The sequence below is a fragment of the Triticum urartu genome, chromosome 1A (assembly GCF_056163025.1).
Source record: "Triticum urartu cultivar PI428250 chromosome 1A, HENAU_Tu73, whole genome shotgun sequence".
Classification (NCBI taxonomy): domain Eukaryota; kingdom Viridiplantae; phylum Streptophyta; class Magnoliopsida; order Poales; family Poaceae; genus Triticum; species Triticum urartu.
Window position 1 is genome coordinate 88,014,185 of NC_141873.1, and position 26,052 is coordinate 88,040,236.

At 45.8% G+C, this 26,052-nt stretch overlaps 1 protein-coding gene across 1 annotated transcript; it reads right to left on the reverse strand.

Annotated features, from left to right (window-relative positions):
- Nucleotides 1-8,789: 8,789 nt before the first annotated feature.
- Nucleotides 8,790-10,708, reverse strand: LOC125549147 (GDSL esterase/lipase At1g28600). Its single transcript, XM_048712628.2, has 5 exons — nt 10,362-10,708; nt 10,060-10,272; nt 9,628-9,776; nt 9,270-9,537; nt 8,790-9,187 (listed from the first exon to the last, which is right to left on the reverse strand). Exons 1-5 carry the CDS (start codon nt 10,624-10,626, stop codon nt 8,940-8,942), a joined length of 1,143 nt encoding a protein of 380 aa, XP_048568585.2. The 5' UTR covers nt 10,627-10,708; the 3' UTR covers nt 8,790-8,939.
- Between the last annotated feature and the right edge of the window lie 15,344 nt (nt 10,709-26,052).

The following is a 26,052-nucleotide window of genomic DNA, read 5'->3' on the forward strand; positions in this document are numbered from 1 at the left end:
TTCTCCGATTTAGTTGCTTTGGACTGTTCGCCGGACCGTTCGTCCTAACGAACGTGATCACCAGATTCTTCTAGGTTAACGAACGTCCGTTCATTTAACCGTTCTTCTTTTTCTTCTCGTCGGATTTATTCCGCGATCGCGATCTCAGATCCGATCTTCGTTCTAGTTTATCTTCTCGCCCGTTTATCGGAATCAGGTGATTCAAGCGCCTGGAGTTTCGTCTCGAAACCGCCGTTCCGTCTAATCAACTTGAACAAGTTTTTGTTATTGTAAAATTTTGACCTAGTTTCAACTTGCTAGAACCGAGTTGTTTTCTTCCGCCGTTTGTTTTTCGTTCTTTCTTGCAACCGGAGTTCTTAAGTTGAACTACCTGGTTTGTTCTCTCGTTCGAGTTTTACTTGTGCATTAGATGAGTACTTATTGTATGCTTGTTGTTTGTCTACGATAGATTACCCGGATTGCGCCGCTTGTTACTTCGAAACCCTAGGACTCGCGGATCATCAGCAAGGCAAGTAACACTTTGATCACACCTTTTCTACAACCCAGTTTTATTGCATTAGATCAATCCTCACACATTGCATGATTAGGATCTAATTAAATTGTGGGATGGGAAGTAGATGAGGTAGTACCTATTACCTGTATTATTATCAAACCTTTGGAGTTACTTCTACGTTTGCTTATTATGCCATGCTATGCTAGTAGACGTGGATTGGGTGAGTGATATCCATGACAGATGTGAGATGATAATTTTAATGGTTTATCTAAGGTGGCAACTTAAACACACATCTGGGTGGATTGAGGCACCTGATGTCTATCAGGACTTGCCTGTTTTTTTTGGACCGCCACCTAGGCTCAAAGGGATCATAAGATCTTTCATGCTAGAAACTTCCGTGTGCAGCCACATGCTACTATGGGCTCTGGCATAGTTGACTAAGTTGTGCGAACTCTTACGGGGTGGACTAGCAGATGTAGGGGATGTAGGTGTACCGGTCTACCCCACATGTAAGGTGCTAGTGCTTCTGAAAGACTATGTCTCGGTCATCCGTTTCTCAAACACCATGTAGTGCGAGAAAACAAACGGAGGCGATCGAGTCATGTGGGGAAAAGTGCGCAACCTCTGCAGAGTAACAAACTAATCATGATTAGCCGTGTCCCCGGTTATGGACAACTTGAGTATCTAGTACTTGAATATCATTGTGAATCTCAACATGTTACTTCTAATTAATGTTATTGGGTTTTAATTACTTTTAATTGGGATTGAGAATGATGTCAACCATTCTCAATGTTTCACAACCACCATGATAGTAAATAAAATTTATTCCTTTGCAGTAGGGAAAAACTGGCTTTACGCAAAACTGTAACCATAGAGCTTTCCACCAGCCATATATGCATGTAGTATAGCTGTTTCATTCCATTACTCTCTATGTGTTACTTTGCCAGCATATTCCATGTGCTGACCCATTTTTCGGGCTGCAACGTTAATGTTGCAGACTTTTCAGACGACGATTGAGGTGCGTGTAGGTCGTGGTTCTATACTCAGTGATGCCGCTGGAGTTGATGGACCCATTTATCTTCCAAGTCTTCCGCTGTTATCTTTAAAATATGGCCTTAAGTCATATTTATTGTAATAAGTTCTTTTTGAGCCATCGATGTAATAAGTGTGTGATTGCAACTCTGCTATAAAACCTCGATGTACTGTGTGGTGTCAGCATTACTGATCCAGGGATGACACCGTAGCACAGTAGACGTGATCCATTCGGGTCAGGTCGCTACAAAACCTATAGTAGTTTCCCGCCTTTAACAGGCCATGGGCTACATATTTACTGTAGTTACACTGGGCTTCCTACGGGCTGTAGAAACAATGGGCCTTCTACGGTCCATAGAAACAATGGGCCTTCTATGGGTCATAGAAACAATGGGCCTTCTATGGCCCGTATCATCAATGGGCCTTAGACGGGCCGTATGATCGATTGGCCAAACATGGGCCCAAAACAGACCGCATTATGGCCGTAAACGGGCTAGAGTTGGAGTCGTTTGTTCATGGGCCGACCATAATGGGCCGTCGTTAATAGGCCGTATTTGATGACGCTATGAAAACGGCCCAACGTATTAATGGGCCACAAACGGGACAACTGTAACCACGGGCTGAATTTGGCCCACAAGCAGAAAATGGCAGTAACGGGCCGTAAGTAACCGAATGCTGGAAATGAGCCCAAGAATAAATGGGCCCTGAGAAGGCCGAAATATAACATGGGCTGCAAACGGCCCAATGGATTAATGGGCCGTTAATGGGTATAAAGTGATACACTGTTCATTACGGGCCAGTTTCACCACGAACCGTTAATGGGCCAAGAGTTACAAAGGGCCTCATCTGGGCCGAAAGACGTCATGGGCCATACATGGGCCGGAACTTAAAATGGGCTGGAATCATATTGGATGGCCTAGATGACGCTACTGGGCCTAATTCAGATAGGTCGTAACGGGCCCTGGGTTAGCGGGCTGTAAATGGGCTATATGCGAACATGACGTTAACAGGCTTTCCGTGGGCCGGCCCGCCACCTTTTGACCAAGTCAAATGGACCAGCCTTTTCACAGGAATGGGCCTCTGTTGGGCCGTGCCACGTGTCGACATATCATAGGCACCTTCTGTCCAATGAGTGGATGACATTTGTCCCAACGGTGAGCCGACACGTGTTTCCTCCAGCCAAAGATGATTTTACACGTGGAAAATCCCCATTGGTCGGGGCTATTAGCGGGTTATTAGATCCAAAACCGGACCCGATAGCTTAACGGTGTTCCGTTACGGTGGATGCCATGTGTCGGTCACCCTTGACGAAAGCACTTCTATGACGCGCGATTTATCGTCATGGAAGTGGACACTTCCGTGATGATAATTTTGGTAATGTCATGGAACACTTCTACGACAGCACAGAGACTGTCTTGATTCGGTCATAAAATTGTCATGGATGTACATGCATGACAAAAAATGTGACCTACTGTGACTAACACGTATCATCACGGAAGTGTATTTTTTTGTAGTGTTATGAACTTAATACTCTAGATGCATGCTGGATAGCGGTCGATGTGTGGAGTAATAGTAGTATGTGCAGAATCGTTTCGGTCTACTTGATATGGATGTGATGCCTATATTCATGATCATTGCCTTAGATATCGTCATAACTTTGCGCTTTTCTATCAATGCTCGGCAGTAATTTGTTCACCCACCGTATTATTTTCTATCTTGAGAGAAGCCTTTAGTGAAACCTATGGCCCCCGGGTTTATTTTCCATCATATTAGTTTCCGATCTACATTATAAGTTTCCGATCAACTCTTTTTGCAATCTTTTACTTTCCGATCTATAAACCAAAAATATTTACTTTATCGTTTATCTATCTCTATCAGATCTCACTTTTGCAAGTAACTGTGAAGGGATTGACAACCCCTTTATCGCGTTGGGTGCAAGTTGTTTGATTGTTTGTGCAGGTATTCGGTGATTTGTGTGTGGTCTCCTACTGGATTAATACCTTGGTTCTCAAACTGAGGGAAATACTTATCTCTAGTTTGTAGCATCACCCTTTCCTCTTCAAGGGGAAACCAATGCAAGCTCAAGAAGTAGCAGAAGGTTTTATTCATGTAAACAGAACAACTATTATTCTCTAACTTAAATGAATAACCGTATTGTAATGAACATGTTCTAATCATATTCATGCTCAAGGCGAACACCAAATAACATTTATTGGGGTTCAACACTAATCCCGAAGGTAGAGGGAGTGTTTGATGGTGATCATATCAACCTTGGAATCACTTCCAACACACATCGTCACCTCTCACTTAACTAGTCTCTATTTGTTTTGCAACTCCTGTTTCGAGTTACTAATCTTAGCAACTGAACCGGTATCAAATACCAAGGGGTTGCTACGAACACTAGTAAAGTACACATCAATAACATGTATATCAAATATACCTTTGTTCACTTTGCCATCCTTCTTATCCGCCAAGTATTTGGGGCAGTTTTGCTTCCAGTGACCATTCCCTTTGCAGTAGAAGCATTCAGTTTCAGGCTTGGATCAAACTTTGGGCTTCTTCATGGGAGCGAGAACTTGCTTGCCATTCTTCTTGAGGTTCCCTTTCATTGCCTCACCCTTTTCTTAAAACTAGTGGTCTTGCTAACCATCAACACTTGATGCTCTTTCTTGATTTCCACCTTCACCGATTTCAGCATCGCGAAGAGCTCGGGAACCGTTTTCGCCATCCCTTGCATATTATAGTTCATCACGAAGTTCTAGTAGCTTGGTGATAGTGGCTAGAGAACTTTGTCAATCACTATCTTATCTGGAAGACTAACTCCCACTTGATTCAAGCGATTGTAGTATCAAGACATTCTGAGCACATGTTCACTGGCTGAGCTATTCCCCTCTATCTTGTAGGCAAAGTACTTGTCAGAGGTCTCATACCTCTCAATACGGGCATAAGTCTGAAATACAAAATTTACCTGTTGGAACATCTCATATGTTTCATGGCATTCAAAACGTCTTTAAAGCATGGCGCACTAAACTATCAAGTAGTCATCATATCGAGCTTGTCAAACATTTCATAACGTCTGCATCAGCTCCTGCAACAGGTATGTCACCTAGCGGTGCATAAAGGACATAATTCGTTTGTGCAGCAATGAGGATAATCCTCAGATCACGGACCTAGTCCGCATCATTGCTACTATCATCTTTCAACTTAGTTTTCTCTAGAAACATATCAAAAAAGGGGAGCTATATCGCGAGCTATTGATCTACAACATAGATATGCAAAACTATTAAGACTAAGTTCATGATAAATTAAGTTCAATTAATGAAATTACTAATGAACTCCCACTTAAATAAACATCCCTCAAGTTTATCTAAGTGATACATGCCAAATCAACTAACCCATGTCCGATCATCACGTGAGATGGGGTAGTCATCAATGGTGAACATCTCTATGTTGATCATATCTACTATATGACTCATGTTCGACCTTTCGGTCTCCAGTGTTCCAAGACCATGTATGTACATGCTAGGCCCGTCAAGGTTAACCCAAGTATTCTGCATGTGCAAAACTTTCTTACACCCGTTGTATGTGAACGTAGAGTCTATCACACCCGATCATCATGTGGTTTCTTGAAACGACGAACTATAGCAACGGTGCATACTCAGGGAGAACGCGTTTATATTGAAATGAAGTGAAGGGATCATCTTATAATGCTACTTTCGTTCTAAGCAAAATAAGATACATAAAAGATAAACATCACATTCAATCAAAATATGTGACATGATATGGCCATCATCATCTTGTGCTTTTGATCTCTATCTCCAAAGCAGTGTCATGATATCCTCGTCACTGGCTTGACACCTTGATCTCCATCGTAGCGTCATTGCGTCGAGGTCATCACGCCAACTATTGCTTCTACAACTATCGCTAATGCATAGTGATAAAGTAAAGCAATTACCTGGCGCTTGCACTTCATACAATAAAGAGACAACCCTAAGTCTCTTGTCAGTTGTCGATATTACAAAACATGATCATCTCATACATCAACATATATCACATCATATCTTGACCATATCACATCACAACATGCCCTGGAAAACAAGTTAGACGTCCTCTACTTTGTTGTTGCAAGTTTTACGTGGCTGCTACGGGCTTCTAGCAAGAACCGTTCTTACCTACACATAAAACCACAATGGTGATTCATCAAGTTTGCTGTTTTAACCTTCTTCAAGGACCGGCCACAGTCAAATTCGATTCAACTAAAGTAGGAGAAACAGACACCCGCCAGCCACCTTTATGCAAAACTAGTTGCATGTCAGTCGGTGCAACCGGTCTCATGTGCGTGGACATGTAAGGTTGGTCCGGACCGCTTTATCCCACAATACCGTCGAATCAAAATAAGATGTTGGTGGTAAGCAGTATGACCATCACCGCCCACAACTCTTTGTGTTCTACTTGTGCATATCACCTACGCATAGACCTGGCTCATGATGCCATTGTTGGGAAATGTTGCATGGAAAACAAAAAAAATCTATGCTCACGCAATGATCTATCCATGGAGATGCATAGCAACGAGGGGGGAGAGTGTGTCTACGTACCCTCGTAGACCGTAAATGGAAGCGTTCAACAATGTTGTTGATGTAGTCAAACTTCTTCGCGCTCCAACCGATCAAGTACCGAACGCACGACACCTCCGTGTTATGCGTTTAGCTCGGTGACATCCTCCGCCTTCTTGATCCAGCAAGACGGCGAGGTAGTAGATGAGTTCCGACAGCACGGCGGCGTGGTGACGGTAATGGTGAAGTGATCTCCGCAGGGCTTCGCCTAAGAACTACAAAAATATGATCGAGGGAGTAAACGGTGGACGGGAGCACCGCACACGGCTAAGACAATGTTGTGTTCTTGTGTGGCGCCCCCTCCCCCCCCACACACACATATATATATGTGTGTGTGTGTGTGTGGGAGGGGAGAGGAGGCAGCCTAGGGCAGCCAGGGCGTGCCCCAAGGGGCTGGCCGCCGGACCTAGGGCTCCTGCCCCCCCCCCCCCCCCCCCGCGCCCCCCTTTCCTTGTATGAAGAAGGGGGAAGGAAGGAGGAGGGGAGAGGGAAGGAAGGTGGAGTCCTACTCCACACTTTCCTTTCCCTCCCCTCTTTCCTTCTCCTTCTCATAGGGCCGGCCCCTATAGGGGCGCACCAGCCTCTTGTGGGCTGGTGTGTTCCCTCTCTTGGCCCATAAGGCCCATATCTTTGCCGGGGGTGCCCGAAACTCTTTTTCGGTGACCCGATAAGTACACGGTACCCTCCAAAACACTTCTGTTGTCTGAATACCATCGTCCTATATATCAATCTTTACCTCTCAACCATTTCGAAACTCCTCGTCATGTCCGTGATCTCATCCAGGATTCCGAACAACATTTGGTCACCAAATCACATAACTCATATAACATTATATCATCAACGAACGTTAAGCGTGCAGACCCTATGGGTTCGAGAACTATGTAGACATGACCGAGACACCTCTCCGGCCAATAACCAATAGTGGAACCTGGATGCCCATATTAGCCCCTACATATTCTACGAAGATCTTTATCGGTCGAACCGTTATGACAACATACGTAATTCTCTTTGTCCATCGGTATGCTAGTTGCCCGAGATTCGATTGTCGGTACCTAGTTCAATCTCGTTACCGGCAAGTCTCTTTACTCGTTCCGTAATACACCATCTCATGACTAACTCCACAGTCATTTTCTTACAAGCTTATGATGTGTATTACCGAGAGGGCCCAGAGATACCTCTCCGATACTCGGAGTGACAAATCCTAATCTCGATCTATGCCAACTTAATAAATACCTTCGGAGATACCTGTAGAGCATCTTTATGATCACCCAGTTATGTTGTGACGTTTGATAGCACACAAGGTATTCCTCCGGCATCCGGGAGTCGTTGCATAATCTCATAGTCGAAGAAATATGTATTTGACATGAAGGAAGCAATAGCAATAAAGTAAACGATCAATATGCTAAGCTAACGAATGGGTCTTGTCCATCACATCATTCTCCTAATGATGTGATTTCGTTATCAAATGACAACTCATGTCTATGATCAGGAAACCTTAACCATTTTTTATCAATGAGCTAGTGTAGTAGAGGCTTAGTAGGGACATGGTATTTGTTTATGTATTCACACATGTATTTAGGTTTCTGATCAATACAATTCTAGCATGAATAATAAACCTTTATCACAAATAAGGAAATATAAAATAACAACTTTATTATTGCCTCTAGGGCATATTTCTTTCACTCACAGCTTCTCATCTTTTTGTATGAACGACTTAAGAGACTTTCAGAAACCTATCAAGCTTTTATTTTGAGCGGGTTCAAAAACCTATCAAGTTTATGCAAGTGAACGAGTGTCAATATCGCTCCTCGAGTCCACTTATAGTTTTTTTACTGAAGTTTGGCAGTTTTTGTCTTGCAAAAGTTGATAATGCGGAGAAGTTGCTTGCAAAAGATGTCATTGTAATTATTAGTCGTGCAGTTTATTTTATAATTTCTTGAATCATTGATCCAAAGCAGTGTACGTGTAAACATTGTGAGTATGAATATAGTTATAAGTGTTTCTTACAAAAAGGCTCAATATCTATGAGAACCGGTCAAAACACTTTTTAAAATTTAGGGGTCATCTTTAAAATTCACAAACATTTTAAAAATATGGGACCATCTTCTCAAATTCAGGAATATTTATAGATTTCATTATAATTTTTAAAATCCAGGAACATCTTTTTAGGACGTGGTTGTTTTTTAAATTCTATGAACAGTTTAAAAATTCAGGAACAATTTTAAAATCGACTTTTTTTTCAAAGAAACTTATAGCTTTATAAAGCGCGATCACTAAATTTCTCAATTCCTTCAAACAATCACGGTGTGCATCTAATTGAAACGCGTTTTCTTTTACAAATGCACCGGACACGGTAGCACGAGCAGCCTGCCTAGTCAAAAAGTTTAGTTAGATGCCTTTGCAGGTGCGAATCAACCTGTGGTTGGATGGTTAGAGGGACTATAGAATCCTCAGCTCAGCGGGATTTAAATCCTGATGCTCGCATTTATTTCTGAATTTATTTCAAGATTTTTGGCGATGCGCATTCAGTGGGAGGAGACGTTCCCTTCGACGACGAGATGGCTATGGTGAGTTCGTAAATTTCAAGATGATATGTCGGCTCAGTCTTTCGAAGGTGTTCATAGGATAGGATATGCATGTGTTCGTTCATAGAGATAAGTGTATGTGCATATATATGAGCGCTTGACTCTGAACTGTGTTAAAAAAAAGATGCCTTTGCAGGTGAGCGTCCACGTGCACCAAGGATTAATTTAGCCGGAACTGCTCTACTCCCTTTGTCGCTGTCTTAGTTAGACCTAGGCTTAGGTGCACCCAATCCTTCGTCTCGCCTCCGCCGTCCACGAGTCGAGCAAAGCAGGCGAGTTGGCCTTCAACGTGGCGCAGGCCGTGTGCCTATTGGCGGCCTCCGTGAAGTGCACCCCATCCCAGGACACGTACTCGGACGGGTCGGCGCACGCCGCCGTCCCGGCCGCGCCGCAGAACGCCGTCATGTTGAAGTTGTACGCGCCGCTCCCGCCGCAGCACGCCGCCAGCGGCTTGTCCCTAAACTCTGAGATCGACGGAGAAGACGAGGTCAGGAGAAAGCTGATGATTAGCCGGTGGCTGATGATTGCTGGCGCATGCATGCGTACCGTATTTCCGGGGCGACGCGATGAGGTCGGCGACGGCGCCGTAGAGGTCGGCGTAGAGGATGGCCGTCCGCGGGTTGGCTCGCCGGAGCTCTCGGAGCATGCCGTTTAGCGCGCGGTTGTGCAGCTCGGCGAGGTCGTTGAGCGGTTTGATGCAGCCGGACGCCGGGTCGTGGTCGCTGCTTTGGTCGAGGGCGAGAAGCTGTGGCTCGCAGCCGAGCGGTATCATCCCCGGAACCAGCACGGTCCTCGCTCCGGCGGCGATCACCTCCTGCAAGCATTCTCATGTACTGTTGGAATGGAGCACAGCTTTATTTGACTCACTGGTAAGAACTGACCGTGGGAGTGGGCTATAGCTTACGGTCACGACTGAACGGACGGCGCCGACGATGTGCGGCACGAAGGCCCGCGCCTCCTCGACGGTGGTGTTCTCGGCAAAGGCGACGAGGTAATCGTTTACTCCAATCTCGCCGACGATGAAGAGCGAGCTCGCCATGATCCTCGTACGGTCTGTTATTACAAGGTGACGATGCACGCACCATGGAAAAGAGAAGATTATCAAATCGACCAGCCATGCGTTCTTCGCAAAGGGAGGCCCTTTACACAACACCATGCATGCATGCAGCCCTGTACTGTCATTCCTCACAATAATAAAGATACTGGTACGACACACGTGTTTTTCCTCAAAAAATCGCTAGAAAAGATATAACGCACGTGTAATTAAATAAGTTTATATATATATTGATAAAATAGAGTACTAGTAGAAATCAAGCTGGACGTAGGGTTTACTTACTGTGAACTGAGGCAAGAAGCTGCAAAACGTTCTTGAACCAGGTGGCTTGGTTTGTGAAGGAGACAGGCACGAACGGCTTAAGCCCTCTGCTCTTAAAGAAATCCGGGCCAAGCGCCGTCGCTCCACCGACGGCGAAGTTCACGCCGCGCCGAAAATCCTCAGCGCTCTTGCCGGCGAGGTAGGGCGTCGGGTGCGGTACCCCCAGCGCCTCAGCTGCTCCACCAAGAAGATCAACGTCTACGTGAGCCTATCAATGCACTACCATACTGAAACTGTTGGTTTAATTGGTGGTTAGTGGTCACCGATGAAGTCGACGACGAGGCGGCCGTCGGACGCCCGGCCAGTGGGGCGCCGGAAGAAGGTCTCGCCGTAGGGCGGTCGGCTGGAGGGGCCCTTGCGGGTGGCCGCGAGACGTAGCGAGTTCCCGGTGTCGGTGAGCGAGTCGCCGAAGCTGAAGACGCCAGCGTAGCGCGTCCCGCGGTCGCGGGCGCCACCGCCGCCGGCGGCGCCGATGACGGGGAGAAGCGCCACCGCCACCGCCACGAGAAACCGCGAAAATTGGCCCATCGTATCTCCTGTATGTGCGTGTCTGCTGCTATCCTTGGGTGCTGCGATTTGTGTGGAGCTGTGTGGTTCGTTTTGTAGGCAATGTACGTCGGCAGCGACAGGGAATTGATTAATGGACATAATTCGCTTTACTTTAAGGATCTACTAGAAGCAGCCGCGCGTGCGTGTTTGCATTTTTAAACGATGGAGAAGGGGAAACCGTCCGGGGATTGGAGGCCTCTCAAACGGAACTCCACTATCTCCATCGGCCACACCAGGCGCTTGGCAAGACTCGTTTTGATTGCATCTTGTTGAACGCGACTGCACATCCAAGCGCATGCCCTTGCCCCCGTAGACAGGCTCATCTAAAACAGTACAGTCGGCGTGCGTGTAGATTTTTATAGATCTTGAAAAGAAATCTGGTAGATAATGAGAATAGCCCCGGCCTCTATATCATTCGATGCACGTAATCATTTTTGTTAAAATATCATACCAGTAATCATCCGATACAAAAATAAATAAATGAAAGCATGCACAAATACAATCAGCCCGTGATATGATTACAAATATATAACTTATTACTAGGTTGTCATCTAAATCGGTTGAGTGTATCTTGTGCTAAAATCTTCTAATGGTTGCACTCAAAGGTCATAGGTGCATGATCCTTTGCTAGTTGAACATAGCGCAAGGTACGGATTCTATATGTAGCCCTCGTGATAATCTACAAAAAGTATGAAGTTTGTTCCGTTAAAAACAGTCGTTAGGACAATTTCAGATTGTCCAAAGTAAGGTATACACTCCCTCATGGATGTGTACAATAGTTTTGGGGCGCACCCGACCAATTAGTTTCCGAACGGATAAGTTATACTAGTCAGTGGAGGGAGTGAAAGTGCATCTTGGTTCGTTCAGCCGTGTACATTGGTTTGTGCTTTATCTATAAAGCGGGCCGAAAGCCTGTTTCAAAATTGAAAGTGCATCTAGGCCGCACTTGTGTGTTTATGTTTTAAACGATGGAGATGGAGAAGCCGTCTGGAGGTTGGAGACCTCTCAAACGGAATTCCACTATCTCTATTGGCGCTTGGCAAGATTCGTTTTGGTTGTATCTTGTTGAAGGCGACTACACATGGAAGTTCTTGCTCCCATACACAACCTTTTGTAGAGGGAGATTGAAAGCTAAATCGATTGTACATCAAAGAAGGGCGGTAAATTGGCAGGGAAACAACATTTTTTGTGGCTCTATCTTATGCGTTTTGCCAGATTATCCTTTGTAAGGATCACCTCTCCGTCTAAGTAGCACACGAATATCTTCATCTTTAACGACGCTTTAATCTTCCAAACGATTTTCTTCGTGGTATACTTGTATGCTGTTGATGAGCTCAACATATATGGATTTAAACAAAAAGCCCTAGAAGTGTTAGTGGAAAACATCAAATGGAAGCTTGCAATGCAAGAAGACCAAGATGAAGGGATGACACCCACCGGCCTGCACCCTTATATAAAGATGTATATGACCAAAATGAAAGATACATTCAACATTGTTAGTGACTATGCCTCACTCTCAGATATATTGCTCGAACAGAATAATAGAGCGACTATAATCTGGTTACAGCTCAATACAAACTCAGTACAAATGTAAGTGTTTCATGTGGTCACACACTTGAAGGAGATGCATTCGAATGAGAGCGGACATTTCCTTATGTTCAAAAAGCCAGACATTCAAATCAGAGACTTGATGGAAATATGCCCTAGAGACAATAATAAAGTTGTTATTATTATATTTCCTTATTCATGATAAAGGTTTGTTATTCATGCTAGAATTGTATTGATCGAAAACTTACATACATGTGTGGATACATAAACAAAATACCGTGTCCCTTATGAGCCTCTACTAGACTAGCTCGTTGCATCAAAGATGGTTAAGGTTTCCTAACCATAGACATGTGTTGTCACTTGATAACTGGATCACATCATTAGGAGAATGATGTGATGGACTAGACCCATCCGTTAGCTTAGCATATGATCGTTTAGTTTATTGCTATTGCTTTCTTAATGTCAAATACATATTCCTTCGACTATGAGATCATGCAACTCCCCGATACCGGAGGAATACCTTGTGTGCTATTGATACGTCTCCAGCATATCTATAATTTTTTATTGTTCCATGCTGTCATATTATCATTCTTGGATGTTTTATAATCATTTTATAGCAACTTTATATCTTTTTGGGACTAACCTATTGACATAGTGCCCAGTGCCAGTTGTTGTTTTTCGCTTGTTTTTTACTTCGCAGAAAATCAATACCAAACGGAGTCCAAACACAACGAAACTTTTTAAAGATTTTTTCTGGACTAGAAGACACACGATGGGCCAAGGAAGTACCAGAGGGGGCTTCGAGGGGAGCACAACCCACCTGGGTGCGCCTGGGGGCCCAGGCGCGCCCTGGTGGGTTGCGCCCACCTCGGCCGCCTCCCGCACCGCCTCTTTGCTCTATAAATACCCTGAAAAATCCAAAAACCCTAGGGGGTCGACGAAACACAATTCCAGCCATCGCAAGTTTCAGAAACACCAGATCCAATAGAGACACCATCACAGAGGGGTTCATCATCCTCATTGGTACCTCTCCGATGATGCATGAGTAGTTCATTGTAGACCTTCGGGTCCGTAGTTGGTAGCTAGATGACTTCCTCTCTCTCTTTTGATTCTCAATACAATGGTCTCATGAAGACCTATTTGATGTAACTCTTTTTGCGGTGTGTTTGTTGGGATCTGATGAACTTTGAGTTTATGATCAGATCTATTTTATCCATGAAAGTTATTTGAGTTTTGATCTCTTATATGCATGATTGATTATAGCCTCGTATTTCTTCTTCGAATCTTTGATTTAGTTAGGCCAACTAGATCAATTTTTCTTGCCATGGGAAGATGTGCTTTGTGATGGATTCGATCTTACGGTGCTGAATCCCAGTGATAGAAGGGGACATGACACGTATGTATCGTTGCTATTAAGGATAACAAGATGGGGTATATTCCTACATGAATAGATCTTGTCTACATCATGTCATTGTTCTTATTGCAGTACTCCGTTTCGCCATGAACTTAATACACTAGATGCATGCTGGATAGCGGTCGATGTGTGGAGTAATAGTAGTAGATGCAGGAAGGAGTCGGTCTACTAATCTTGGATGTGATGCCTATATGCCTGGATATCGTCATAATTATTTGAAGTTCTATCAATTGCCCAACAGCAATTTGTTTACCCGCTGTTTGCTATTTTTCTCGAGAGAAGCCACTAGTGAAATATACGGCCCCCGGGTCTATTCTTTATCATATTTGCTTTAAGATCTATTTTTACTCGCTTCTATTTTCAGATCTATTATTCCAAAATCCCTAAAATACCTTGCTGCAATTTTATTTTATTTAATTTTGCGTTTCCGCAAGATCTATTTATCCGATCTACTACAAACCAATCTATCTTTTACCCGGGAGGGATTGACAACCCCTCTTACGCGTCGGGTTTCAAGTATTTGTTCTTTGTGTGCAGATACCGTTTACATAGTGTTGCGTTGTTCTCCTACTGGTTCGATAACCTTGATCTCATCACTGAGGGAAATACCTACCGTAGTTGTGCTGCATCATCCCTTCCTCTTTCGGGAAATACCGATGTAGTTCAAGCCGCATCAGCTATCAAACGTCACAACATAACCGGGTGATCATAAAGATGCTCTACAGGTATCTCCAAAGGTGTCTGTTGAGTTGGCATGGATCGAGATTAGGATTTGTCACTCCGTGTATCGGAGAGGTATCTCTAAGCCCTCTCGGCAATACACATCACAAGAAGCTTGCAAGAAAAGTGACTAAGGAGTTAGTTATGAGATGATGTATTACGGAATGAGTAAAGAGACTTGCCGGTAACAAGATTGAACTAGGTATGAAGATACCACGATCAAATCTCGGGCAAATAACATACCGACAGGCAACGGGAATTACATATGTTGTCATAAGGTTTGACCGATAAAGATCTTCGTAGAATATGTAGGAAAAAATATGGGCATCCAGATTCCTCTATTGGTTATTGACCGGAGAGGCGTCTCGTTCATGTCTACATCATTCTTGAACATGTACAGTCCGCACACTTAACGTTCATTGATGATATAGTATTATATGAGTTACGTGATTTGGTGACCGAATGTTGTTCGGAGTCTCGGATGAGATCACAGACATGACAAGGAGCTTTGGAATGGTCTGGAGGTAAAGATTGATATATAGGATGATACTATTTGGTCACCAGAAAGGTTTCAGAGTGTATCGGGTAGTCATCGGATCACCGGAAGGGTTCCGGGAAGCCCCGGGAGGTTAATGGGCCTTATGGGCCAAGAGGGGGGATGCACCAGCCCACAAGGGGCTGGCGCGCCCCTTCCCTTAGACGCCGTCCCTAGGGATGGAAAGGGGGGAGGGCTAGCCCCTCTTTCCTTCCCTCCACCTAAGAGGATGGAAAGGGGGGTTGATAACCCACAAGTATAGGGGATCGCAACAGTCTTCGAGGGTAGAGTATTCAACCCAAATTTATTGATTCGACACAAGGGGAGCCAAAGAATATTCTCAAGTATTAGCAGCTGAGTTGTCAATTCAACCACACCTGGATAACTCAATATCTGCAGCAAGGTATTTAGTAGCAAAGTAATATGATAATAGTGATAACGGTGGCAAAAGTAATATTTATGGTTCTATAGTGACAGTAGCAGCGGAAAAGTAAATAAGCGAAGAACAATATAGGAAAAGCTCGTAGGCATTGGATCGGTGATCGAGAATTATGCCGGATGCGATCGATCATGTAACAGTCGTAACCTAGGGTGACACAGAACTAGCTCCAGTTCATCAATGTAATGTAGGCATGTATTCCGAATATAGTCATACGTGCTTATGGAAAAGAACTTGCATGACATCTTTTGTCCTACCCTCCCGTGGCAACGGGGTCCTATTGGAAACTAAGGGATATTAAGGACTCCTTCTAATAGAGTACCTGACCAAAGCATTAACACATAGTGAATACATGAACTCCTCAAACTACGGTCATCACCGGTAAGTATCCCGATTATTGTCACTTCAGGGTTAACGGATCATAAAACATAATAGGTGACTATAGACTTGCAAGATAGGATCACGAACTCTCATATATTGATGAAAACATAATAGGTTCGGATCTGAAATCATGGCACTCGGGCCCTAGTGACAAGCATTAAGCATAGCAAAGTCATAGCAACATCAATCTCAGGACATAGTGGATACTAGGGATCAAATCCTAACAAAACTAACTCGATTACATGATAAATCTCATCCAACCCATCACCGTCTAGCAAGCCTATAATGGAATTACTCACGCACGGCGATGAGCATCATGCAATTCGTGATGGAGGAAGGTTGACGATGACGATGGCGATCGATTCCCCTCTCCGAAGACCCTAACGGACTCCACGTCAGCCCTCCCGAGAGAGTTTAGGGCTTGGCGGTGGCTCCATATCGTAAAACGCGATGAATCCTTCTCTCTGATTTTTTTCTCCCCGAAAGTGAATATATGGAGTCAAGGTGGACGTCGGTGGAGCGTCAGGGGGACCATGAGGCAGGGGGCGCGCCCAGGGGGTAGGGCGCGCCCCCACCCTCATGGACGGGGTGTGGGCCCCCTGACGTGGATCTTTCTTCCAATATTTTTATATATTCCAAAAATAATCTCTGTTGATTTTCTGGTCATTCCGAGAACTTTTTTCTGCAAAAAAAAATAACACCATGGCAATTCTACTGAAAACAGCGTCAGTCCGGGTTAGTTCCATTCAAATCATGCAAGTTAGAGTCCAAAACAAGGGTGTAAGTGTTTGGAAAAGTAGATACGACAGAGACGTATCAACTCCCCCAAGTTTAAACCTTTGCTTGTCCTCAAGGAATTCAGTTGATAAACTGAAAGTGATAAATAAAAACTTTTACAAAATCTTTTTGCTCTTTTTGTTGTAAATATGTAAAGCGAGCATTCAAGTTTTCAGCAAAGATTATGAACTAACCATATTCACAATAACACTTAGGTCTCATGTTTACTCATATCAATGACATAATCAACTAGCGAGCAATAATGATAAATCTCGGATGACAACACTTTCTCAAAATAATCATGATATGATATGACAAGATGGTATCTCGCTAGCCCTTTCTGAGACCGCAAAACATAAATGTAGAGCACCTTTAAAGATCAAGGGCTGACTAGACATTGTAGTTCATGGTAAAAGAGATCCAGTCAAGTCATACTCAATGTAAACTAACAGTAATGGATGCAAATGACAGCGGTGCTCTCCGACTGTGCTTTTTAATAAGAGCATGATGACTCAACATAAAAGTAAATAGATAAGCCTTTAGCAGAGGGAATCAGGGATTTGTAGAGGTGCCAAAGCTCGGTTTTGAAATAGATATGAATAATATTTTGAGCGGTATACTTTCATTGTCAACATAACAACTGAGAGATCTCGATATCTTCCATGCTACACACAATATAGGTGGTTCCCAAACAGAATGGTAACGTTTATACTCCCCTTCCACCAACAAGCATCAATCCATGGCTTGCTCGAAACAACGAGTGCCCCCAACTAACAAGAGTCCCGGGGGAGTTTTGTTTGCAGTTATTTTGATTTGATTTGCATAAAGCATGGGACTGGGCATCCCGTTGACCAGCCATTTTCTCGTGAGTGAGGAGCCACTACAAAAAAAAGACACATCCCTGACATTTTGGGCCGAACGAATTTTTTTTCTGTCATACATATGACACTTCTATGACGATAATTGTGACAAAACCCGGTATCATCATAGATGTGGTGGGCTCCTACTTCTATGATAAAAAATCATGACAGAAAATGGGCTTTTCGTCGTGGGCGGGCCGGAGACGCAGCTGCATGACATTCTTTGGGCCGTCCATGACGGAAAAAACTGTCGTAGAAGCGAGGGGGAGGAAAATTTCGGGGAGTTCCCGGTTACGGTGGGAGGTCGGGGGCTGAGCGATGCGCGTTTCTCTCGTACACGTACGCGCGTGTGTGCGAGGCGTTGGCTCTAACTGAACCCAAGCGAGGCGTTGGGCTCTAACTGAACCCGAGCGATTGCACTGCAGGCCACGCGTTACTGAACCCGAGCGATCGATCGATGGCTGTTAACTGAACCCGATCGAGCGATTCCTTCGCTACTGCTGCTAACTGAAGCTGATCGATTGGATGAACAGTAAGCGTTGCGGGGGGGATTGGATGAACAGTGAGCGGTGGCATTGCCTCTGGATGAACAGGACCCCTTAGTGTGGAGGGCTGGATGAATAGTAGACGATGGAGGGGTGCCCGTGGAGGGGTGGTTGAACAGGACCCCGTGGTGTGGAGGGCTGGATGAACAGTAGACGGGGGAGGGGTGCCCGTGGAGGGTGGTGGAACAGTAGCCGGTGGAGTAGCGCGCGGTGGAGGCTGGATGAACAGGAGCCTGTGGAGGCTGGAGGAGGTCGACGGTAGCCCGTGGAGGCTGGAGGAGGTCGATGGTGGAGATGAACAGTATCCCGTGGAGTCCCATTTTACGGTACGCCACACCCTTCCCGATGAACAGGACCCCCGTTTCGACTGTAGGAGGTCCGTTTCATCCGTTTTGCGGTACGCCAAACCCCTCCCGATCAATAGAGCCCCCGTTTCGACCGTAGGAGGTCCGTTTCGTCCGTTTTGCGGTACGCCACACCCCTCCCGATCAACAGGACCCCCGTTTCGACCGTAGGAGGTCCGTTTCCTCCATTTTGCGGTACGCCACACCCCTCCCGATCAACAGGACCCCGTTCCGAACGTAGGAGGTCTGTTTCCTCCGTTTTGCGGTACGCTAGGCCTCGTTTCCATCGTCTGTTCTGTCCAAGCCCTCCCGATAAACACGACCACGCATTCCGTTCCGACCCAGCCGGTTGGCTCCCACGCGTTTCGTTCCCTCCCGATGAACACGACGCATTCCGTTGCCTCCCCATGAACACGATGCATTCCGTTGCCTTCCCATGAACACGACGACGACGCTGTTTCTCCGTTCCGACCCAGCCATGTACACGAGCCCTGGCCGTACGTATGCACGAGTAGGCATTCGAGACCCCACCCGTATGTACACATACGTGGCCGTATTTCCTTTCTTGCACCCTGGTCGCTGTACGTACGTGTACATGCTATGTGCGCGCCTCTACTACGACACGTGCGTGCCTCTACATCCACCAGTATATATGTACATACATGTTCGCGACAAGAATGATAACGCTACGTATGCTTAGACCAGGTGGGTCCCAACTGTCAGGTACTTCCTTGCGTGCGAAGATGTAGCTGGCGGGTTCCAGCAGTCAGGGGGAAACATTTTTTCGCGAAATACGGTGGCCCGTCCGGTGGGCCCCTGCTGTCAAGTGGAGGAATAATTATTTTGCACGTAATAAGGAGGCACTTCCTTGCTGCGGCCTAGCCAGTGGTGGATGCCCATGCGTAGAGGAGTACGAGGGTTCACTGGTTCGCAACGGTGTGAGGCTGCCGTCGCCGCAGAATAACAGGGTGTGTGGGTGAGTACAGGGACGGTCTGGCCACCGGTGGGAGTAGTAGGGGGCGGTGAGGCCTCCGCCGCATCGCAGCCGGCCATGGGAGGCAGGAGCAGGAGGCACGACCGGCGTTGGTTTGGGCGGGTGGAACAAGAAGACCAGAGGTTGAAGAAGCACTACGGCCGTTGGATGGACATCGTACGGTCACTGGAGCTAGAATCGTGCATATTGACTAAGTTGACAAAGCCCTCCGTCCCCGTCAACTTAGTAGGCCCACAAGTCAGCCTGCCACTATACTGGGTCCCAACTAATAGGGGGAGTATTCATTTTTTTGTGCGTAATAAGGAGGCACTTCCTTGCGTGCGAAGATATAGCTGGTGGGTCCAAGTTGTCAGCGACGGTAACGTTTTTTTCACGAAATACAGATGCCTTTTCGGTGGGTCCCTGATGTCAGGTGGAGGAATCATTATTTTGCGCGTAATAAGGAGGCATTTCCTTGCGTGCGGTCGTGGACCCAACTGTCGGCCTCTCCATGTACAGTCCACTTCAGATGCCTGTCGGTCGTTGACCACGTTGAGCAAGCCGCGCCGAGAGCACCAGGGTGGTGGATGACGGCGAGGCCTAGGAAGGGAACGACACGGAGGCAGGGAAGACTCGGCAGTTGTTTCCCACACAGAGGGGAGTACGACTGTACGAGGGTTTACTGGTTCGTCTGTCGTCGCCGGAGAATAACAACAGGTGTGGGTGAGTAGAGGGATGGCTAGGGCAGCGATGGGAGTACGGTGGGGCGATGAGGCCTACGCGGCAGCAGAGCCGGCCGCTGGGAGGAGGGAGCAGGCAGTCCGTCGGCGGTTGTTTGAGCGGCTGGAGCAGGAAGAGCAGAGATTGAAGAAGCACGACGGCCGTTGGATGGCCATCCAACAGTCACTGCTTGTGCGTCAACCTTTTTTTAGGAAAGCCTCAAATCTGTGGAAAACAGCATACAACCCATCTGCCATTATTTCTAATAATTTACAGCCCATTTGCTAATTATTAAGGTTTTTTTGGAGCCCATATTGTTTTTGTTAGCATTACAGCCCATATTGTGGCCATGGTTAAAAAATTATACAATTTTTTGCATATTTCGGTGCGGTCTGAACTGTTTTTAATCCTGAAATTTCGAGTCACATTCAAGCTGATTTTAAAAATAAAGGTATATCAATATAAAATCCAACAAATTCTCCACGCATAAAAATTAATGTGATTTAAAATCTCGAAATGAAAAAAAGTTATTTGAAACTAATTGCTGGTTTGATGTGTTTTAAAAATGTACAACTCATTTCTCATTACTGATGGGCCATTTTCTCGGCCAGCCGAATGAAAGCTCTCCTCATCTTGAAAGATTTGCAGCCCAACAGGCCCGACAAAGCGACTTACTTGGCAAATCACAAAAAACTGGGTTGTGGCCATGGACCCAGCTGTCAGCCTCTCCACGTACAGTACTCTTCCAATGGAATGTCATTGAGCACGTTGACCACGCCGCGCCGAGAGCACCAAGGCGGTGGACGACGCGAAGCCGGGGAAGACGCGGCAGTGGATGCCCACACGGAGAGGAGTACGAGGGTTCACTGGTTCGGCTGCGGTGTGAGGCTGCCGTCGCCGCAGGGCCTGGCTAGCGGTGGGAGTAGTAGGGGGCGATGAGGCCTCAACGGCAGCACAACTGGCCACTGGAGGCAGGAGTAGGCGATCTCCCCGGCTCTGGTTTGGGCGGCTGGTGCAAGAAGAGCAGCGATTGAAGAAGCAGCAGGATCATTCGATTCAAATCCAACGGTTACTGCTGCTAGAATCGTTTGTTGACTAAGTTGACAAGCCTTGCGTACGCGTCAACTTAGTAGGCCCATAGGTCAGCCTCCCAACCGGTGCGCCCCAGATGTCAGTGGGAGGAATCATTTTTTTCGCGTAATAAGGAGGCAGTTGATTGCGTGCGGCCAGGTCAGCGGAGGGAGTAGGGTGGGCCGGGGAAGCCTGCGCGGCATCATAGTGGGCCGCAAGAGGAGGGAGCAGGCAATCCCGCCGGCGCTAGTTTAGGCGGCTGGAGCAGGAAGATCAGAGATTGAAGAAGCACGTCGGCCGTTGGATGGACATCCAACAGTCACTGCTGCTAGAATCATGTGTTCACTGACAAAGCCTTGCGTAAACAAGTCAGCCACGAAATCTGTGGCGTGTACATCCCATTTGCTATTATTTTTATAATTTTTACTCATTTTCTAATTTATATGGAATTTATTGCAGCCCGTTTTCCATTTTTAGAATTGCTGGCCATTTTCTGGTTAGTACCAGGGTCAGAAAATTAACTAAATATGTGAGAAATTTTGAAAATTCGCAAATTTTTGCTGGGAACGAAATATTCTTAATCCAAAAATTAATAGCCATACTAAAACAAATTTAAAAATAAATTAGTACTATGTCATGTTAAATCCAATGAAATACGTATAAGATATCAGTGAAGAACAAAAACAAAAAAAGAAACTTATATCCCATTTCCTATAAATTTTTTGGAATTTTCAACCCTTTTTTATATTACTTTTAACAGACATTGACCATACTCTTAAGCCAGGCCGGAATGCATCCCTCCTCGTCTTGAAAGATTTGCAGCCCAATAATTCGGAGAAAACAAATAGGCCTAGCTTGGGTATTCTTCAAAAAGAAATACTGGCTACCTATTTTCCCAAATAACTGGTGCATGAGCATTTAGCTTTATTTATTTATTTATGTTTAAGGGACCATGAGCATGTACCTGGGCCAGATTCATGTGAGAGCCTCCCTTCCAGTTAATTATGGGCTTCTCTATTGGGCCTTCATCAGTGGGCTGCATGTTATCAACAAGTGGAAAATGTGTTCCGTACGAAAAATAGTATGCGTTACGTACGGTATGGGGCACTAAAGGATCGAACCATGCAACAACTTCCAAAACATTGTGTTTGTCGTTCTAACAACACATTTACTCAACCAACAGACAAAATATACTACTGATTGTACATTGAAAACAACAGCAGCAGCAGCAACCAGGGCTGGGGGTGCAACAGAAGTAGTAAGCAGGCCAGAAGAGTGAAGACGCAGCTCTCTCTTACAAACCAAACATCAGCCATCATTACAAAAGGGCTACCAAAAAAGAACAAGTGTATGCATCAAACTAAATAAAGATCCTACTACACCAAGTGTACGTATCTAACTAACTGGCTCAGTTAGACGTTACTATTTATTAAGCTGTGGAGATTGGCTGACGGCTTGAAACAGATGGGTGCCTGACGGGGGAAACTCCAGCCAGCAGGTCGAAGTCTGATACTTGCGACCCTCTCTCCTACTTTGGGCTGCAGAGCGTGGCGGCACATATCAGGGTATGGTGCATGCAGAGACGCATGGTACGTTGTGTACACACAGTTTTTCCTGATGAACGAAACCGCGCTGCCATCATGATCCTTGCCGTCGGTTATCTCCTGGTTAATCGGATAATTCAGTCCGACAAACAAAGAGCGTGTACCAAGGCTACTTACCAGCCTCCAGTCAAAAATTCCTGAAGGCCTAGAGAAGCTGGGATCCTGCTCAAAGACCTTGCAGTGACTGTGATTGTAGTCCATGAAACAACACGTCCGGTACGTGCGAACGATCATCAATCTTTCGCCGTCGTTTGATCGAGCTAGGAACCACCTGCAACTGCCATGCCGCTTTTCTTTGAAAGGTTCTGGGATTAGGAAGGGTAGGGACACCATGCGGCTTACAACATCATATCAAGTTGGAGTCAAATAAAAAAGGGCTCTTGATTTAGTCAATCTTAAAAACAGCATGTTATGAGCATGAATATTTTTTCAGCAAATGTTGACAGTAATATAAGCAAGCCATCATAATATCATAGGAAAGTAACATACTGCTGTAACAGCCATTTGTAGCGATGACTGGAGTAGGCCAGCAATACGTCCAGCCATAGAAGGAGTCGACATCATAAATGAAGCCCTTGTGTTCAATGGCATCAGAGAACCATGGAGGATGTATGATCCTGCGATGGACGTGCAGATTTATCCACTTACCGCAGTGACCTGTCAGATAGGCAAGACCACGGTTGAATAACGCAATTAGCCTGAAGTCTTTATAATTCGCAGATCTTGTGGGCACTTGGCAGATTACAACCTTGAGCAAATCAAACTTGGTATCATGTTGGCTACTGTAAGATTCCGAGTATTCTGGGCCGCGGTGCCAAAGCAGTGCAGTGTTAATCGAAGGAAGGGGGATCAATCGCCGGGTGTGGACCTCCACGAGCATCCAGCTGCCGCGACCATCGACGAGCACCATCCAAGACGTGTTCATGCCGACCCAGTACATACCGTTAATGTAGTTGAGGCTGACGGGGATCAGATCGCAGTCAAGGGGGTTGATGCTTGCCACCCTATGACCATTATGCTGCGTGACACGTTGTTTCTGAAGATCAGGCGGCATCAGCAAGCAAGGAGCTGGCTTAAAAAGCTCCGGCCTGAGGGCTTTGAGTAAATGATATAGCCCCGACGAGCACGCGGCGAGCGGCATGGTACTGCGATTGTCCACACGCGAAACAATGAGCTTGATTACCTCTGTGGGGAGCGAATTCCAGCCACTCTTTCGGCAGACGCTGCTTGGTTCTGCCATTGTTAGTGCTTGGGTTTTGGATGAGGGGGGAGGCGCCTTAGCGGGGATGGAACATTGGACGAGATTATGTGCGGACAAAGATGGAGAAGCGAATATGTGCTGCGGAAAGTGGACATGTGATGATGACTATTGCACGCTGCTTGACTTACGAGACACATACCAGCAGCGTAGGGTCATGTCGATGCCAGACAACTTGCTTGAGTGATCACAGTACTGGTACTCCCTACAGTGCTATGCCCTAACTTTCTTGAGTAGAGTAGTAGAGTAGGACTCTGCTCTACTACTAGCACCGAAGGAGTAGTATATTCTAATCCAAAATAGTTACAAACTTCAATGCCCGAGCGTGGAACGACTACGAACCGTGCTCGAAGACCATGTCTACGTGGTGTTTGGACATGAGCGACAATCTCAACACCAACGGTGTTGCTCCCGTTGCACCGTATGTGTTTCTGTCCTTCCTGTTTGAAATAGTGGTAGAATTCATGTTTCTACTATGTATCCTACTACTATGCTAGTCCACATGATTAGTTTCATCTCTGTTATAGTCATCATGATTTATTTTGTGCTTATTCGGATTAAATCTCGTAGTAACTTGCTCATATATTCAACTGGCGCAACGTCCCCTACAGCCACTCCCATTTCATGGATGGCCTGGTCGATGCCTCCAAGGAGCCCTTCGTCCACTGATATGAGTGCCTGATGCCGTTTTGTGGCTCGCCGATGGACATGGTGCATCACCTCACGGATGCGTGCATCGGTCACTGCTGGCCCTTGGCGGAGAACATCAAGTACGAGACGTGCTACCCGTTCACCATGCCAGAGTCGCTGGAGGATCACCGCTGCCTGCTAGTCTCGGAGGAGGGCGGGAGCGTCTTCCTCTTGATCGTGGGCACCGGCGAGGGCCGCGTAGGCCGCCGCCCCGTCTCTGTAATGTGCGTCAGGGGCGACGCCGCTGACGCTGACACTGACACTGACATGAGGCCAATGTACGTGTGCGTTGTCAGTGTTACTACCCCTCCGCGTCGCGTGGGCAGCGACACCGGCCTCATCGAACGGACTTGGACTCTGGGGAGCTGGGACTATCCCACGAATGTGGACTTGGAAAACCCATGCCATCCTTTACCCACCGACGCGGTGCACGGGGACTCCAAGGAGGTTCACCTGGACATACGCATTATCAAGTTAAATGTTGATCATTAATCTTCGCTCAATGTAATCCGCTGTCTAAGCATGTGGATACTTCCATGCAGGATCTTGCTCTATTGGAGTATCGCGCATGAATAAAAGTGTATCCGTTTATGGTTTAGTCTAGAATCTTCCATGTATGAATTTTTACTACAGTACTGGTGAAAGACTTACGATGAACCATTCCTTACATCTCCTCTACCCGCTTGCAAGTCATCCTGATTTAATCCCTCCGTCTAGGTGTATAAGGGCATGGTTAATATTACTTAATAGTATAGCCAACTGTTGACTATAAGAAAGTGCCATGTCATCTGTAGCCAACATGTATAACAATCGATACTCAAAAACTAATTCTTAAAGATCATTTCTTGCAAAGCACAATAAGTGTTATTTCTTCACAAGTTTTGGATGCAGGTTGAACAGTTGAACGCTTTTGTTTGCAAAAGATACCTTTTTATCTATTTCACTCGGATGTTTGTGAGCTCTAGAGATGAAATAATATCCAAAGAAACCTATCGATACCCGTTACACATGAGATGACCCCCACATCCTTTGTCAAAATAAACAACTCCCCGATCAATGCATTTCACTCTTCGGTGCAACGCACGAGCACCTTACTACTATAGATTAGTACGACCAAAAATTGAACTAACATTATATATAGTGCGACAAATGCTGATGCATGTCACCTAAAATTATATCATTCAAAACTATGTTCAAATACGAATCCAACGATATAGTTTTTGTTGACATGCACTAACATTTTGTCAGTTAAATCTTCAGTCAAATTCAATGGGGGACTAATAAACCACGACCGATGTAGTACAAGTGTAGAGGGCGGCGCTGCACGGGAGTCTCACCTCTCACCCCGCTCATGGCGCGGCAGTAAAGCCGTCATATCACAAAACCCAACCACTCCCAGTAATAAGTGGCCTGGTAAAATAAACGGACAAGCAACCATCACATCCCTCTGTCTTTTTTGCATTTCATCTCTCTGCATTTACTTTCTCCGGTTCATCTCGCACACTAAATCCCTAGCTACTACTCCT

Coding starts and splice junctions, on each gene's coding strand:
- LOC125549147 (XM_048712628.2), bottom strand. CDS start 10,626: ATGGGCCAATTTTCGCGGTTTCTCGTGGCGGTGGCGGTGGCGCTTCTC. Junction 9,777..10,059: donor GCTTCTTGCCTCAGTTCACA/GTAAGTAAACCC, acceptor TTGTAATAACAG/ACCGTACGAGGATCATGGCG. Junction 9,538..9,627: donor CCGTCCGTTCAGTCGTGACC/GTAAGCTATAGC, acceptor GAATGCTTGCAG/GAGGTGATCGCCGCCGGAGC.